Source organism: Magallana gigas, chromosome 3, assembly GCF_963853765.1.
Source record: "Magallana gigas chromosome 3, xbMagGiga1.1, whole genome shotgun sequence".
NCBI classification, from domain to species: domain Eukaryota; kingdom Metazoa; phylum Mollusca; class Bivalvia; order Ostreida; family Ostreidae; genus Magallana; species Magallana gigas.
In genome coordinates this window covers 23185491-23198219 of record NC_088855.1, presented here as the reverse complement: position 1 = coordinate 23198219, position 12729 = coordinate 23185491, and the positions used below count along the sequence as shown (strand labels likewise).

General features: G+C 34.7%; 1 protein-coding gene across 1 annotated transcript; it reads right to left on the bottom strand.

Annotated features, from left to right (window-relative positions):
* Window positions 1–5622: 5622 nt before the first annotated feature.
* Window positions 5623–10184, bottom strand: LOC105328647 (uncharacterized). The gene has a single exon (XM_011429616.4). It carries the CDS (start codon window positions 9890–9892, stop codon window positions 6593–6595), a length of 3300 nt encoding a protein of 1099 aa, XP_011427918.3. The 5' UTR covers window positions 9893–10184; the 3' UTR covers window positions 5623–6592.
* Between the last annotated feature and the right edge of the window lie 2545 nt (window positions 10185–12729).

The window sequence follows — 12729 nt, the reverse complement described above, 5'->3', positions numbered from 1 at the left end:
TTTAAAAAGGCTTGAATTGTACATTTTCTCTGTAGTATATAAATATTGAGATTTATTATTTCTTCATCATTCGTATTGAAGTTCATAGACAAGCTTTGTTCAATAGGGGACTTTGTATAACATATGTATTGGGGTCTGTTTAACAGAAATGTCAAAAAACGTGTGTGTAAATTGTAGAATGATTTTTTAAAATCTTTGCTCATATTCAATTTATATTGATAAAAAGTAGCAATCAAAAAATAAAAATGCATATGAACATTGCAATGAATCTTTATAACAATCGAAACGAATCTAATTGTAATAATTACCAATCAACATGTAACCGTCTAACAGATTGAGATTAAAATGATATATCATTTTTGCAATTGGCAATTATCAAAAAAAAAAAAATAGAAGTTATTCGACGTGTAAAATCCTTTCATAATTTAATGTTTGTCTCTTTAAACTAACCCCGACATTGTAAAACCAGTGATTTGCATAAACGAAAAATACATGCAACACATGTGTGCGATATGTCCTGATTAAATCGGACGCGGTCATTGTGTACACAGGTGATTCGATATACCCCAAAATTAGGGAGATGGGGGGGGGGAATCAATTGTGTCTACATTGAACAGTTTTGTTTATATATTTAAAAAAAACTTTTACAGTCGCCGTTTTCGGACACTATCTCTTTAGGCAAGCTGGATCAACTGTCAATGAGCAATGCTTACACAAATCAACTCCATTCAGTACTTTCACTACTTTGATTTTGCGAAGGAGGGGGACGTCAGAATAAAGCAACGATCAAAGAAGGCTAAACAACTACCGTGAAAGAATTCTTTGTAATTTTAAGCTTTTCAAGGCACCATGCATACGAACAGAAATCTCAAGTCAGAAATCACTCAATACACTAATTTTAAGTACATGTTTGGACCAAACGGCCAAATGTGATATCCGATGGCGATATGACTTTTTAAAGTGCAAGAACTGAAAAAGAAAATGTACCTATCAAATACCAACTCGAATCCGCTTAAGATTTCAAAGAAGAGGCCCATGAGCCACATCGCCCACCTGATCAACAATACTTTTATAGTCATCTGCTTTATGTTATCAAATAAAAAGCATATGGACAATTAAAGTAGATCCAGTGTTCTGTGATGTCATACTTTTTTTGTAAAACTCTGAGTTCTCTTAAAATTTGTGCAAGATAGTTTTATCTATTTTATGTGAATATAATCACATGGATGTAATTAGAAATACTGTTAAGTTCAAGATATTTATACAGCTTAATTTTATCCTTAATTTCCACTTTTTTATACATTTTATTGATGATAGGGGAAATAACTCTTGTTCTGACTTTTCTTTCATTTGTTTGTCTAAATGCCATAGTTTTTGCTTATCCCAACAATTAATTTAAAATATTTTTGTAGTTTTAGTTTTCTGATAAAGTTGACAATAAAATTAAACAAGATAAACACATTTCTGTTAACAAAAAGTTTACTTTTAACCAAAAATATACGGTTTTCTGATGCTAAAATATGCTTTAGTTTATGTTTATCTGGCATCGCAAAAAGTGTGATGACATGTATATTTTTTCTAACAATTGATGAAATTTAAGTCTATTAAGTTGAAATCAGTTCGGTTTTTCAACTTTCCTCAGGGAATTTTACGAGTATGGAGTTACCTTAAGTGGATTAGACTTATTTAAAAAGATTTTTTTTTCAATTTCTCTATACTAGTTATAAACATCATATCCCTTTTTCTGCTTCAGTTTTTGAAAAGACAATTAATTTTAAAAGATTTTTCTCTATTTATTTCCATTAAAAAATACCCCCCCCCCCCTCTATATTGTGGTTCTACCCTATACCCTGAGATCATGATTTGGACAGAACCTAAGGATGCAGCTTTGCTGGCCTAATGATTTTTAAGAAAAATATTGTAAGCCACCGACTTTCCGTGAATCTTAATGGTCTCAAGGTTCAAACTTATTTTGACTGTTGTTTTAAATTTCTATAGTAATGCACAGAATAACAAAGAAAACGCCACGTTAAAATACGAGTCTTTAAAAAAATGGCTCAAAAAATTACAGTATTTTGGTGCAAAACGGATCCAGACATATTACTTTACATGGAATTTAAATACACACGACCAATTCAAAAAGATTTCCAAAGAGATGATAATATAACAAAACGACAATTTGAGCAACCGTTGTGGGTTTATTGCACTTGGTGCATGCATATAGGTAATCTATTTTTGGTAAATCATGTTTGTACATGCGTTCCGTTATATATTTCTTGATTTTCGTGATATCAGTTTACTACTTTTCATGAGGGATGCTATTTTTTGGTAATCATGTTATACATATTGACAGTCGGATATATTCGTTGTTTTTAATGTTTACATTTCGTCATCGTTTATCAATTGATTAATTAATAACTTTCTGGAATCAGAACTCTTTTTTTTATTTCAGATGGTAACGATTTGAAAAAGTTCATTTTCATTCAATAAATTTTACTCCTCACAATGCTTCACTAATTTAAACTATTTTTCGTGGTTAGTCAAAATTTGACAGAGCTCACCATTCTTTGTTAAGTTAGCAAGGCCCTTTAACGTTGGTCTAATATACTGATACAACTGTAATTAAACAGAAATATCATATTTTTTCCCACCTAGCCTTATTTTTGAATTTGCTTATTGATTGATGAACGTGAGTATCGATAGCAAAAATGAAACAGGAGCAAAACTAACTGTGTACAAGGTTGTTTCGAGCAGATTTTGCAAAAAGGTTTGTCATTTTCAATTTTCGTGTAAGTTTTCTAAGTAACACTCAATATGTTATATGTCAGCAAAATCGTGGCGTTGTCTTTGATTTCATAATATAATAATTTAGATTTCTTTATCTCGCGTCTAACTTTATGATTGACACTTGCATTTTCGTTGACCGTACAAAAGCCCGAATGAAGCATTGTAAAAATGAAAAAATAATATTTATTTTTTTTTGTTTAAATGTGAAATGTGATCGCGCCCCTTTAATTTGCATTGTAATGTGAATCTATTATAGGTGGTCTTGCTATTATCGTTAAAACAGAAACAAATAATAGAATATTTTTCCAGTATGTGAATGGGGCTTTGATAAGAAGTCTCGTCTGTGATCATATCCTTGGAGGTGCTTGGTCAGAAACAGAACTGGGTCAGCAGGTTAACCAATGATAAGACACAATCCCTTCCAGTGAACGCCTCCACCTACTTACGTACACAACATAATCAAAGTACTGAAGTACTAAAAGCTGGGCTGTTTTGGTGTGTCTTTATGCATATTGGGTAGTAAAGACTGAAAATCTCTCTCTCTCTCTCTCTCTCTCTCTCTCTCTCTCTCTCTCTCTCTCTCTCTCTCATGCTTTTATTGTCGACAAAGCGTTAAAGAGCGACCAAATTTTGTAAGCGGCTATAAACAAAAATGTCTGTCTAGTAGAAAAAATTCAACAGTTGCTGCCTTGAATTTTGCAAGAAGCGTTATATATTGAATCCCAATTTCTTCAACGCGCAGCAAAGTAGTTCATGGAAATTCATGCGCATTTAATGTGTCCAATATGCAGAGTCTTGTTTTTAAAACACGTTATTAATAAGAAAACTAAAAATGATAGACAATTCTCTCGAAATTAAAAAAAGAAACAAAAAAACAACACTTTTGACAAAAATTGGCTCTTTGTGTAACTATTTGGTATAGCGGAAGCTTTTACTTTGACGCTGTTTGGTTTTTTGTTTACTTTTGAAGTTGTGCTATTTATAGTAACATTGGCGATTTGCCTGCCTACACTCAGGAGCCCAGCTAAAATGGTGTTGTCCTTGGTAGAACAAATTACACAATCCTCCGTAAATACTACTGAATTACTGGTAAGAAACGGACACATTCAGAAATTTAAAATTGTTTGGAATAGATAAATAGACAATACTTTGATGTAATCAGTATGTGTATTGTTACATACTAGTATTATTTCTTATATTGCGTATATATTACGTGTTCTTTATATCTGATGAGCCATTTGGCTTAAGGATAAATAAATTAACTAAACTATCAATTCCAGTTTCTTCATACATGTGTCTTTTTACTAATCAACAATGTTTAATTGTCATCTTAAAATTGTTAATTAGTAAAAGACACATGTATTCTTTTCCATAGTTGTCTATCATTTGACATTTTGAAGAAGAAAAAAAGTATTAATTATAAACGCGTTCTTCACTGTGCTAGACTTATGCGTCCTTTCTTTTTAAAGTTTTCCAACGAACAGTTAATTGATTACTGGTATGATAATAATAAACAAAAATCAGGAATAAATAAGTATCAAGTATCTCGCTTTCCGAGGTCTCCTTCAAAGAAGATGGGAGAATGAGGCGTGTAAAATGCCTAAAAATATATCAACAAAAATAATTCTGTCCAAAATATCGTTCTTAACAATGTGTATTTAACATAACATCGATAGGGTCGATGCTTGGGATATTTAAGCATTGAATCATTATTTTTTGAAAGATGTGGTCTCATAACTGCAACGGTGTGTGCATACAAATTGAATAACACGCGCGAGCGCGGTATGATAATTTGTTTGCACACACCGTTGCAGTTATGAGACCACATCTTTCAAAAAATAATGATTCAATGTTTACATTTACGTTTTTAAACATTTATTTTCTTCCCGCAAATACGATTTGTTTTTAAAAAGCTTTCCTTATTCAGCGGAGTAATGCTAAATTTACGGAAGAGCCATTGAAACAGCCGAATTATGCTGACAAAAATAGTGCACAGCGTTTTAAATTCTAATAACACAATTTTATTTTTCTTTCTGTGATTTAATGGATTTACTTTTGGCATACTAAGAAATTAATCAGTTGAATTCATTTAACCGTCAAAATATATTTGATGAAATATTAATCAGCGTAAGTATAATATCAGGTCGTGATCCGGTTTGAAGTTCAAGAAATACTGAAGGAATACTGAATGTATTCCTACGCACCAGATTTGGTGTCTTCTGTGTTATGCGTAAATATCACTCAAATCAGCCAATGCAATTTAATAGAGGGAAAGAAAGTAAATGTAATATAATAATTTGAACCGCTGCATGCGTACCAAAATATTTAAATACTTTTCTAGAAGTGCCGTTTTAAAACCTTTAATGCCATTTGCTTTATGACTTTAGTGAGTCTGTGCTACAACATTTTGCCACGTACAGTCAAATCAATGTCTAACAACAAAATCTTAGAGAGATGACTAGCTATACCTTCGAAGCATCATTTAATTTGTATCCCAACTACTCAGCATTTTAAATAAGAAAAAGTCCAAGTTCATAAATAAATTATTGGCCAAAGTCGCATATAGAACTTATATAACTCCTCTGATGTGACTGAAAGGGCTCAGTGGACAGAGTACCAGATTTTATGTAACCTTAAAGAAATATGCATTTTAAGTTGAAGGTTCGATGGCACCATAATGCATCTTTAAAAAAAATGTGTTGATGAAAATACTAGTATTCAAACTGACTAATATAAATATTGATTTTGCAAAAATTTTCTTATCTAATTGCAAAATAGATTTTATTGAAATATCAAAATTTAAAATTGTATTTTACGATAAAACCAATGGGCATTTGTGCCATTTTATTCATGCATCTACTTTATCGACAAATTAACTTTGATATTTCAAATATGATTTGTTTATAAGCCATGAACTACAAAACAAAGCATTAACAATAAATAACAATAGAAAAGACATAATTAAACATAGATCGGTAAAAAAAAATTATTCACAGCCAATCTGTACAAAATGAAGTAATAACATCCGTAAAACTGTGATTATTTCAATTTAAACAAAAAAGGGAAAAAAAATTAAGATAGTGATAACAATTATAAAGAAACTTTCATACATAAAAAGGACATGCAAGCACAAAATATGCAGAATGAAGTTACGGTACAATGGGGGTACATTGTCTCCCTTAAAAGAAACACAAATCTCATAGCAAAAAACCATATAAATTAAATGTAATCACCCAAAATTAACAAAAAGTGCGAGTTCTGTCAATTTTTCTGTAAGGAACGCAGTAAGCAGCATTTCAGTTGAACTTCAGGTTCCGTTTGGAGATTCGTTAATTAAAAAATTAACCGAGGTATGGTGAACACGCTATGGTTTTATTGAACACATAAAAATATGAAAAGATGCGTATGAATACGATACGAATTATGAAAAATATAAATCGAAGTTCTGCAATTTTTTTTACATTTCTAAAACCGGACAATTTTAATATATACAAAAACGGTATCTAGGGGGAAACTGCAATTGTTACGTATTGATACATTTACTATTTACAATATTTAAAAGAATGAACTAATATGAAAAAAATATCTACAAAATTATCAAAATTGATGACAGTTTGGTACACAAATTAATATCACACCCACACAAGGTCCAGTTTTTCCTTGTAGAGTTTTTGTTCATTGTGACACAGGTCAAAATATCTTATTTTCAATCCATGGAGCATTACTGCCCAAACACGACTCTCGTTTCTCGCGAATACGCGAAATTTTCATCCTCGTCAACAAAACGTTGCTTGAAGCACGATCTCTACTTAACATTGTTGCGAGAATTGTCTTTCTCGGTGACCTGAACAATTTCGAGGGTGTACGTCCACGAAGTCATTGTGCTGACTGATATTCTGGACGATTTTAACACGTCTGGCATCGCTGTCCGTGTCTTGCACCTCAAAAACAATTTTTTGTAATAGGTCCTCACTCTTTTGTTGCAAATGAACGCAAAAAAGATAAACAAGCCCTGTGAACAGTTGAATATGATAAACAAAAAACTCAGTGCGTGTAAAACAGTGCAGATGGTGAACGTTGGAGTTCCGGCAAAAGCACTCACAATGGACGACGCCAACCCGGAAATCCAGGTGAAACCCATCATTGTTGACATGCGCACATAAAGTCTGACGTCAGATTTCCCAGTGACGTGATTTAGGGAGGATCGCCTCTTTTTTATGTTTGCAAGTTTCAGAGTTTTGCGAATGCAGTAAATTGTTTTCACAAACATGACGCTGTTTGAAAACAGAATGAGAAGCATTGGGGAACCGAAAGCGACCAAAGCTGCCACGGGTTCCTGGATCCAGCATCCCAAGTTCTCGTCCATGGACTCCATCCGGCGCGCCATTGTACTGTTCTCGGAAGAGTCACTTAAGTCGAGGTCCCTAAAACTATTGGTTGAAAGAGATCCCCCGCCATATCTTATTTTCACGTTTGGTATGAAACCTGTATAGTCAATGACGGCACACACAGCGACTATTATGGCCGGTGTTCCCCATGCGTACAATGCATAGCGCGGTAGGTATTTTGCCTTGCTTCTCACTCGTGTGAGGATGCACTTGTTAGCGAATGTTTTGTACAGATCGTAAGACATCACGTTCATCCAGAAAAAGGATGCCAAGAACAAGTAGTGTAGCACCATCCCTATGACAGGACACATCCAGTCCGGCTTCGGTGACCCGGATACAATAAATAGTAACTCGGCAAGAAATAGTGCAAAAGTCAAGTTAGCTGTGCTCACACCGGGCAAATTTCTCATTTCTTTAAATATTACATACGTCATTAACGACAAAAAAGTGACCACTGTTGAAATAATTCCCAAGACAAAGCTCAAGTAGCTCTCTGCAACAATTGCGTTTTGGAACTCCATTGCACAAGACGTTTTCAAGATGCTCGATGAAACCCCTTGGCTGTAGATACATATTTTAACATTATCGTGGGTGTCATCCACATAGTCGTACTTATCAGGGTCGAACACCTCCCCCTCGTACAAAATCGAGTTATTCATAAGTTTTTTGTAGAGGGTGGAGTTTAGAGTCAGTTTAGCACACTCAGATTTTTGAGGACGAGCCGGGGTATCGCACAGAAACACTAGAGCATTTACAGTCACATTGTTAATGTTTCCAAACTCACCATGCACATAAATGTAAAAATCGTACATATCCGGTCCATAGAATTTTCCGGTCTCATTCACGTACACGCCATGAACTGTGCGTCCGGTTCGACTATCGGTGGCATTCTTCATCTCCACGTCGTTTCCAGATTTCATATCCTGGGTTCCATTACACCAAGCGATCAAATCTTGGGACACGTTGTGGTGCTTGATCTCCGTTATTTTGAAATCGGACCCATTCAGTTCTAAGCTAAAACTCTGCGTTTTTATCATTTGGTTCATATTATTTACGACACTGGTTAGAGAAGAGCTGAACTTTCCGGACTTTTTCATGCTGGCTAAAAGATCAAATTTAAACTCAACTGTAAACGATGATTCTTTTGAAGCTTTGTCTTCTGTGTCTCCCGGTTCGTCTAATGACATATTTTTGTAAGTATTCTTCGCTGTAAACCTTTCTGAAGAACCTTGGTCCTTCACGCTAGAAAGTCTGTTTTGCTCCAAACGCCTCGGATGAGCAATCTCTATCATTTGTGAATGCGTAGTTCCGTTTCGAACGGAAATTGTCAAATTTCTTATTCGACTAGAACTGACGTTTAAGACAAATGCGATTTCTTCTTTGAGCATTTCCTCAGCGCCATCTTGTTCCAAAATATACAGTTCGTCTTTGGTTGCGTTTAGTCGAAACGTCAACGAGAGCATTTCGGCTGCGTTTTTCAGCTGCGACAACGAATTTCCAGAATTGATGGTGATAGGATCAGGATGACAGACGTTATTCTCTAAATGATAGCCTTCGTCACAAGTGACTTCACGGCAGTGTCCTTTATAGTACACCTGGTTTTGGGGACATGAGACAGTTTCCATGGGATGCGTCGTTTCCGTGCTGAATATGATGTGCCCCTCACCGTTTATACCGAAATTAATGAGAATCTGGAACGACAAAGGCATTTTCGTCTCACTGCCTGTCTGTTGGTTAGTTGGTATGCCTCGCGCGCGGCCGCCATGATTATGGCTCTTGGAAGGGTTTTCACAGTGCCTAATGACGTTTTGGTTGTACGGGAAAATTTTCTTTGAGCAGAATGCCATTTCGTCCATATTTTTCAAAAAATTGATAGATGTGTTAATGGAACTGTCCATCAGTTTAAGAACTGGTATGTCAATGAAGGCCAGGTCCGCCGTCCACGAGCTCACGTTTTTAGCGTCGTGACAGCGGGAACAGTAGACGTTTCTGTACACAATGCCGCGGAGGTCTTGGACAGGGATGTGTGTCAAGTCTATCACACACTTGTTTTGTTCCTCCTTGCCGTAATTTCTATGACACAACGCTACCGCCTGTTTGTCGGGTGAGTGAAATGGACAAAACGTCACCATGTAGATGGGTTTCGGGGAGTACATTGGGAAATCTAAGCATTTTCCGAATCTTTTATAGAAACTTAGCTCTTCGGTCGCTTCTTCTCCCTCAGCCTCAGAAGGGGATTCTTGTTCACCTGGTTGTAAATAACTCCAATCTAACTGGTTTCCGAATAGGTGATTTAAGATACCCCCTTTTAAAGGATACGGGTTGTTTAGTGCTTTTAAATCATCATCTCCTTTCAGTGCTTGTTCATATAAATGTCTCTGAAGTTGATTCTCCAGATGCTGAAGAATATGCGCATCTCGCTCAACTTTTGAAACGTTTGGCAAGTCATCGGAGTTGGTAGTGGTTGAAACAAACGGGTTACTGGAAAGATGGAAACACTGAACGGTTACAAAAGCAAAGACAACGAAATGCATCGTGATGCAGAAGTCACTCATGCTGACAGCAGTCAGATAGTCTATTGTGATGAGGCATTGCCTGGAGTCAACACTATTGTTGTCAAACTGGGCACAGTCTGTGTTCGTTCGTACTTTCTCAATCGGTGGTCTGATTGTCAAATGAAGATTGACGCTGCTCAAAAGTTTATCTACACCGGACATATGGCGAACTCTCACAATTTGTGGAGCTACCAATTTGTCCAATAAAATGTTTATGTCAATCGCACAGGTAGATGACAGATCTCTTTGTTATCAGAGATGGTTTTGCAATAAGTCGGACTTATTGTTGCAGATTAGAGCAAAAATCAGCGACTCGAGAGATAACTGTGTTTGCTGTTGGTATTAGAATCGACAGAGAATGCTAAGTGTCCATTTATTCACTTCCCTCCCGAGCCACCTAACAGCTTTTAAGACCCCTGATTAGGGATTCGGCGACAGTTGACGATGTGTATTCATAAACAATGTGATCTTGGATACACTCGACGGTTTTCGGAAACGATGTTTAATAATTTCTTGATGGAGAATTTCACTTTAGGTTCTTACGTCACAAAGTTATCCACACCTTAATTTATTAGATCACTAATTATAACATTAATTGGCTGTTTTATACCGAATTGGGAAATGAAAAGGAAGATGAACATATCAAACACTCGTTACCCCCCCCCCCCCTCCAAAAAAAAAACCCCAAAACAAAACAAAAACTAAAAAAAACCCTAAAAACTAAATGGGGAAAAAAGTAAAACTTGGCATTAATGATCAAAAGAACCTTTTGTTGTTATTCTACCCCACCCCCCACCCCCAATACCCCAAAACAATTAAGAATTGGTAATAGTCGTACACATTATACGTGACAAAATCAACGCCCGAAGAACGTCTGTTAAAATGCGTTTCAATGTAATTCTTCTTTCTTTTACTCAGTAATTTTTACATATTGTTGACAATGAAAAGAAACTAGAAATGTCAAAGAATTTACCGTAATCGGGCACACTAATTAAAATGCAAATAGGTATAGAAAAAATAATTCGCTTTGGTATAATATATATATACACAAAATAGTGACAAGATCCACTCAATGAGTCCTTTTTCAATAATGCATTGAAACATGCATTTCTGCTTTGTATAATACAGCACTTACGTGTTACATAATTCAAGAATAGTTTTGTTATCGGTAAAGTTATCAAAGAGGACACAATTAACAAATATCACATCAATAGATTTGGAATTTTAGAAGAAAAGCTATGATTCTAAAGATTTGTCGATAAATCGGTTTATGTTCGTCGCCATTGTGCACCTATGACGTTAAAGACCGAGAAAAAAACCCCACCGCCTCCTTTATCTAGTGAATTGAAATTCTGAGCGCATACGTCATGAAAACTGATATGAAAAAAGTACCCCCCCCCCCCCAAAAAAAAAAAAAAATAAAAAAATAAAACACGATAAAGGTTAAGATTTTTATTTTTTTTAGGACTGATTCGGGAATTAGTCATACAAAAAGAATTCTTAATATATTCTCTATCTATGGAATAAGACCCCCCCCCCCTAAAAGGGATAACAAATATGGCAGCTATGAATTTATGAAAAATCAGCAGTAATTCCAGTCGTAGACACCATGAGTCTCAACAGACAGAAATATGGAGATAAGTCAATTACTTAACTAGTTTATTCAAAGTACTCCCGGCTGAGATAAGTCCTTACATCCTTGAATATCCCTAGTGACCCACTGATCTAATTAGAATTGCTCTGTATGTCCCAGCCTTAATGTATCTAGTGCATAACGGAAAATAAAATCTTGGAAATAATAACATACGTTGTGATCAATACTAAAGTTTTAAAGGGGCATGGTCACGATTTTGGTCAAATTCTATTTGTCTGTTTTCATTATTTAAAATGCTTTAGAAATGCATTTCTAATAATCAAATGAAATTTGAGAGTCGGTCATTAAGCTACAAGCAAGATACAGAGCTCACAATTCTTTGTTATGTAAACAAGGCTCGTGCTCTGTTTTTTGTTTACATAGGTTCAATATCCTAATAAAAAATCTTTTTCAAGCTGATTTGTCTATCTTACAATAAACAGTTCCTTACGTTTAACACATTCAATTAAGGTCTAAAATTGAACTTTTCCCTTCAATATTCAAATTATAAACAAAAGCTCCGTTTACAAAGTAAAGAACTGTTAGATTTGTAACACGCTTATAACTCAGCAAAAGACACTCAAATGTTGATTGCATATTAAAAGTGCCTTACATAAGCATTGTTAACATTAAATTCGGAAAAATAATTTCTGATAGAAATCGTGACCATGTCCCTTTAAATGTAACAAAAAGAAATTACGCAATGGTAAAAACTGTCAAATATACAATACAAATGTAATTAACTAAGCCTAAGTTGGAAACATTTAAATTCATGGGGACCAATCTTCGTGAATTGTGGCATTTCTGCTTATTCGTGGGGATGTAATTTCGTAGATGCGTGGACCACGAAATTGAGCCACCGAGAATTCTCATTATTCCACAATAATGAAATTAACGATAAATTATCCTAACCTTATCTGAATTTAGAACATCCTTCCGAATTTCAACAAAATTTGTGTGGAACTGACTTCATACGAATTTCCGCGTTTCTTTTTGGGGGCTGTATTCCATAAAATCCTATTACATACACTGTCAAATGATGACATTTAATCAGTTGATGTTTTTGACCCCTCTTGCCCTGAATCTTTAAGAAACTCAAAACTTTTTATAATATTTTGCTTCATTATTAATTTTACAGTTTCATTTAACCCTTAAATTATTATACAAATAAAATTTAATAAATGGCACCTTTTTGTCCCCAAGGTACATTACGGATAAATTTGAAATGATATCAAATCAATGTTTTTTTCAATTTATATTAAAACCAATTGTTTTTCTATTAAAAATGAAAGTCCATCACGTTTGATACAGTACATGTAATATGATTATTTTACAAGATAAATTAAGTGCAGATGTCAAAAAGTTA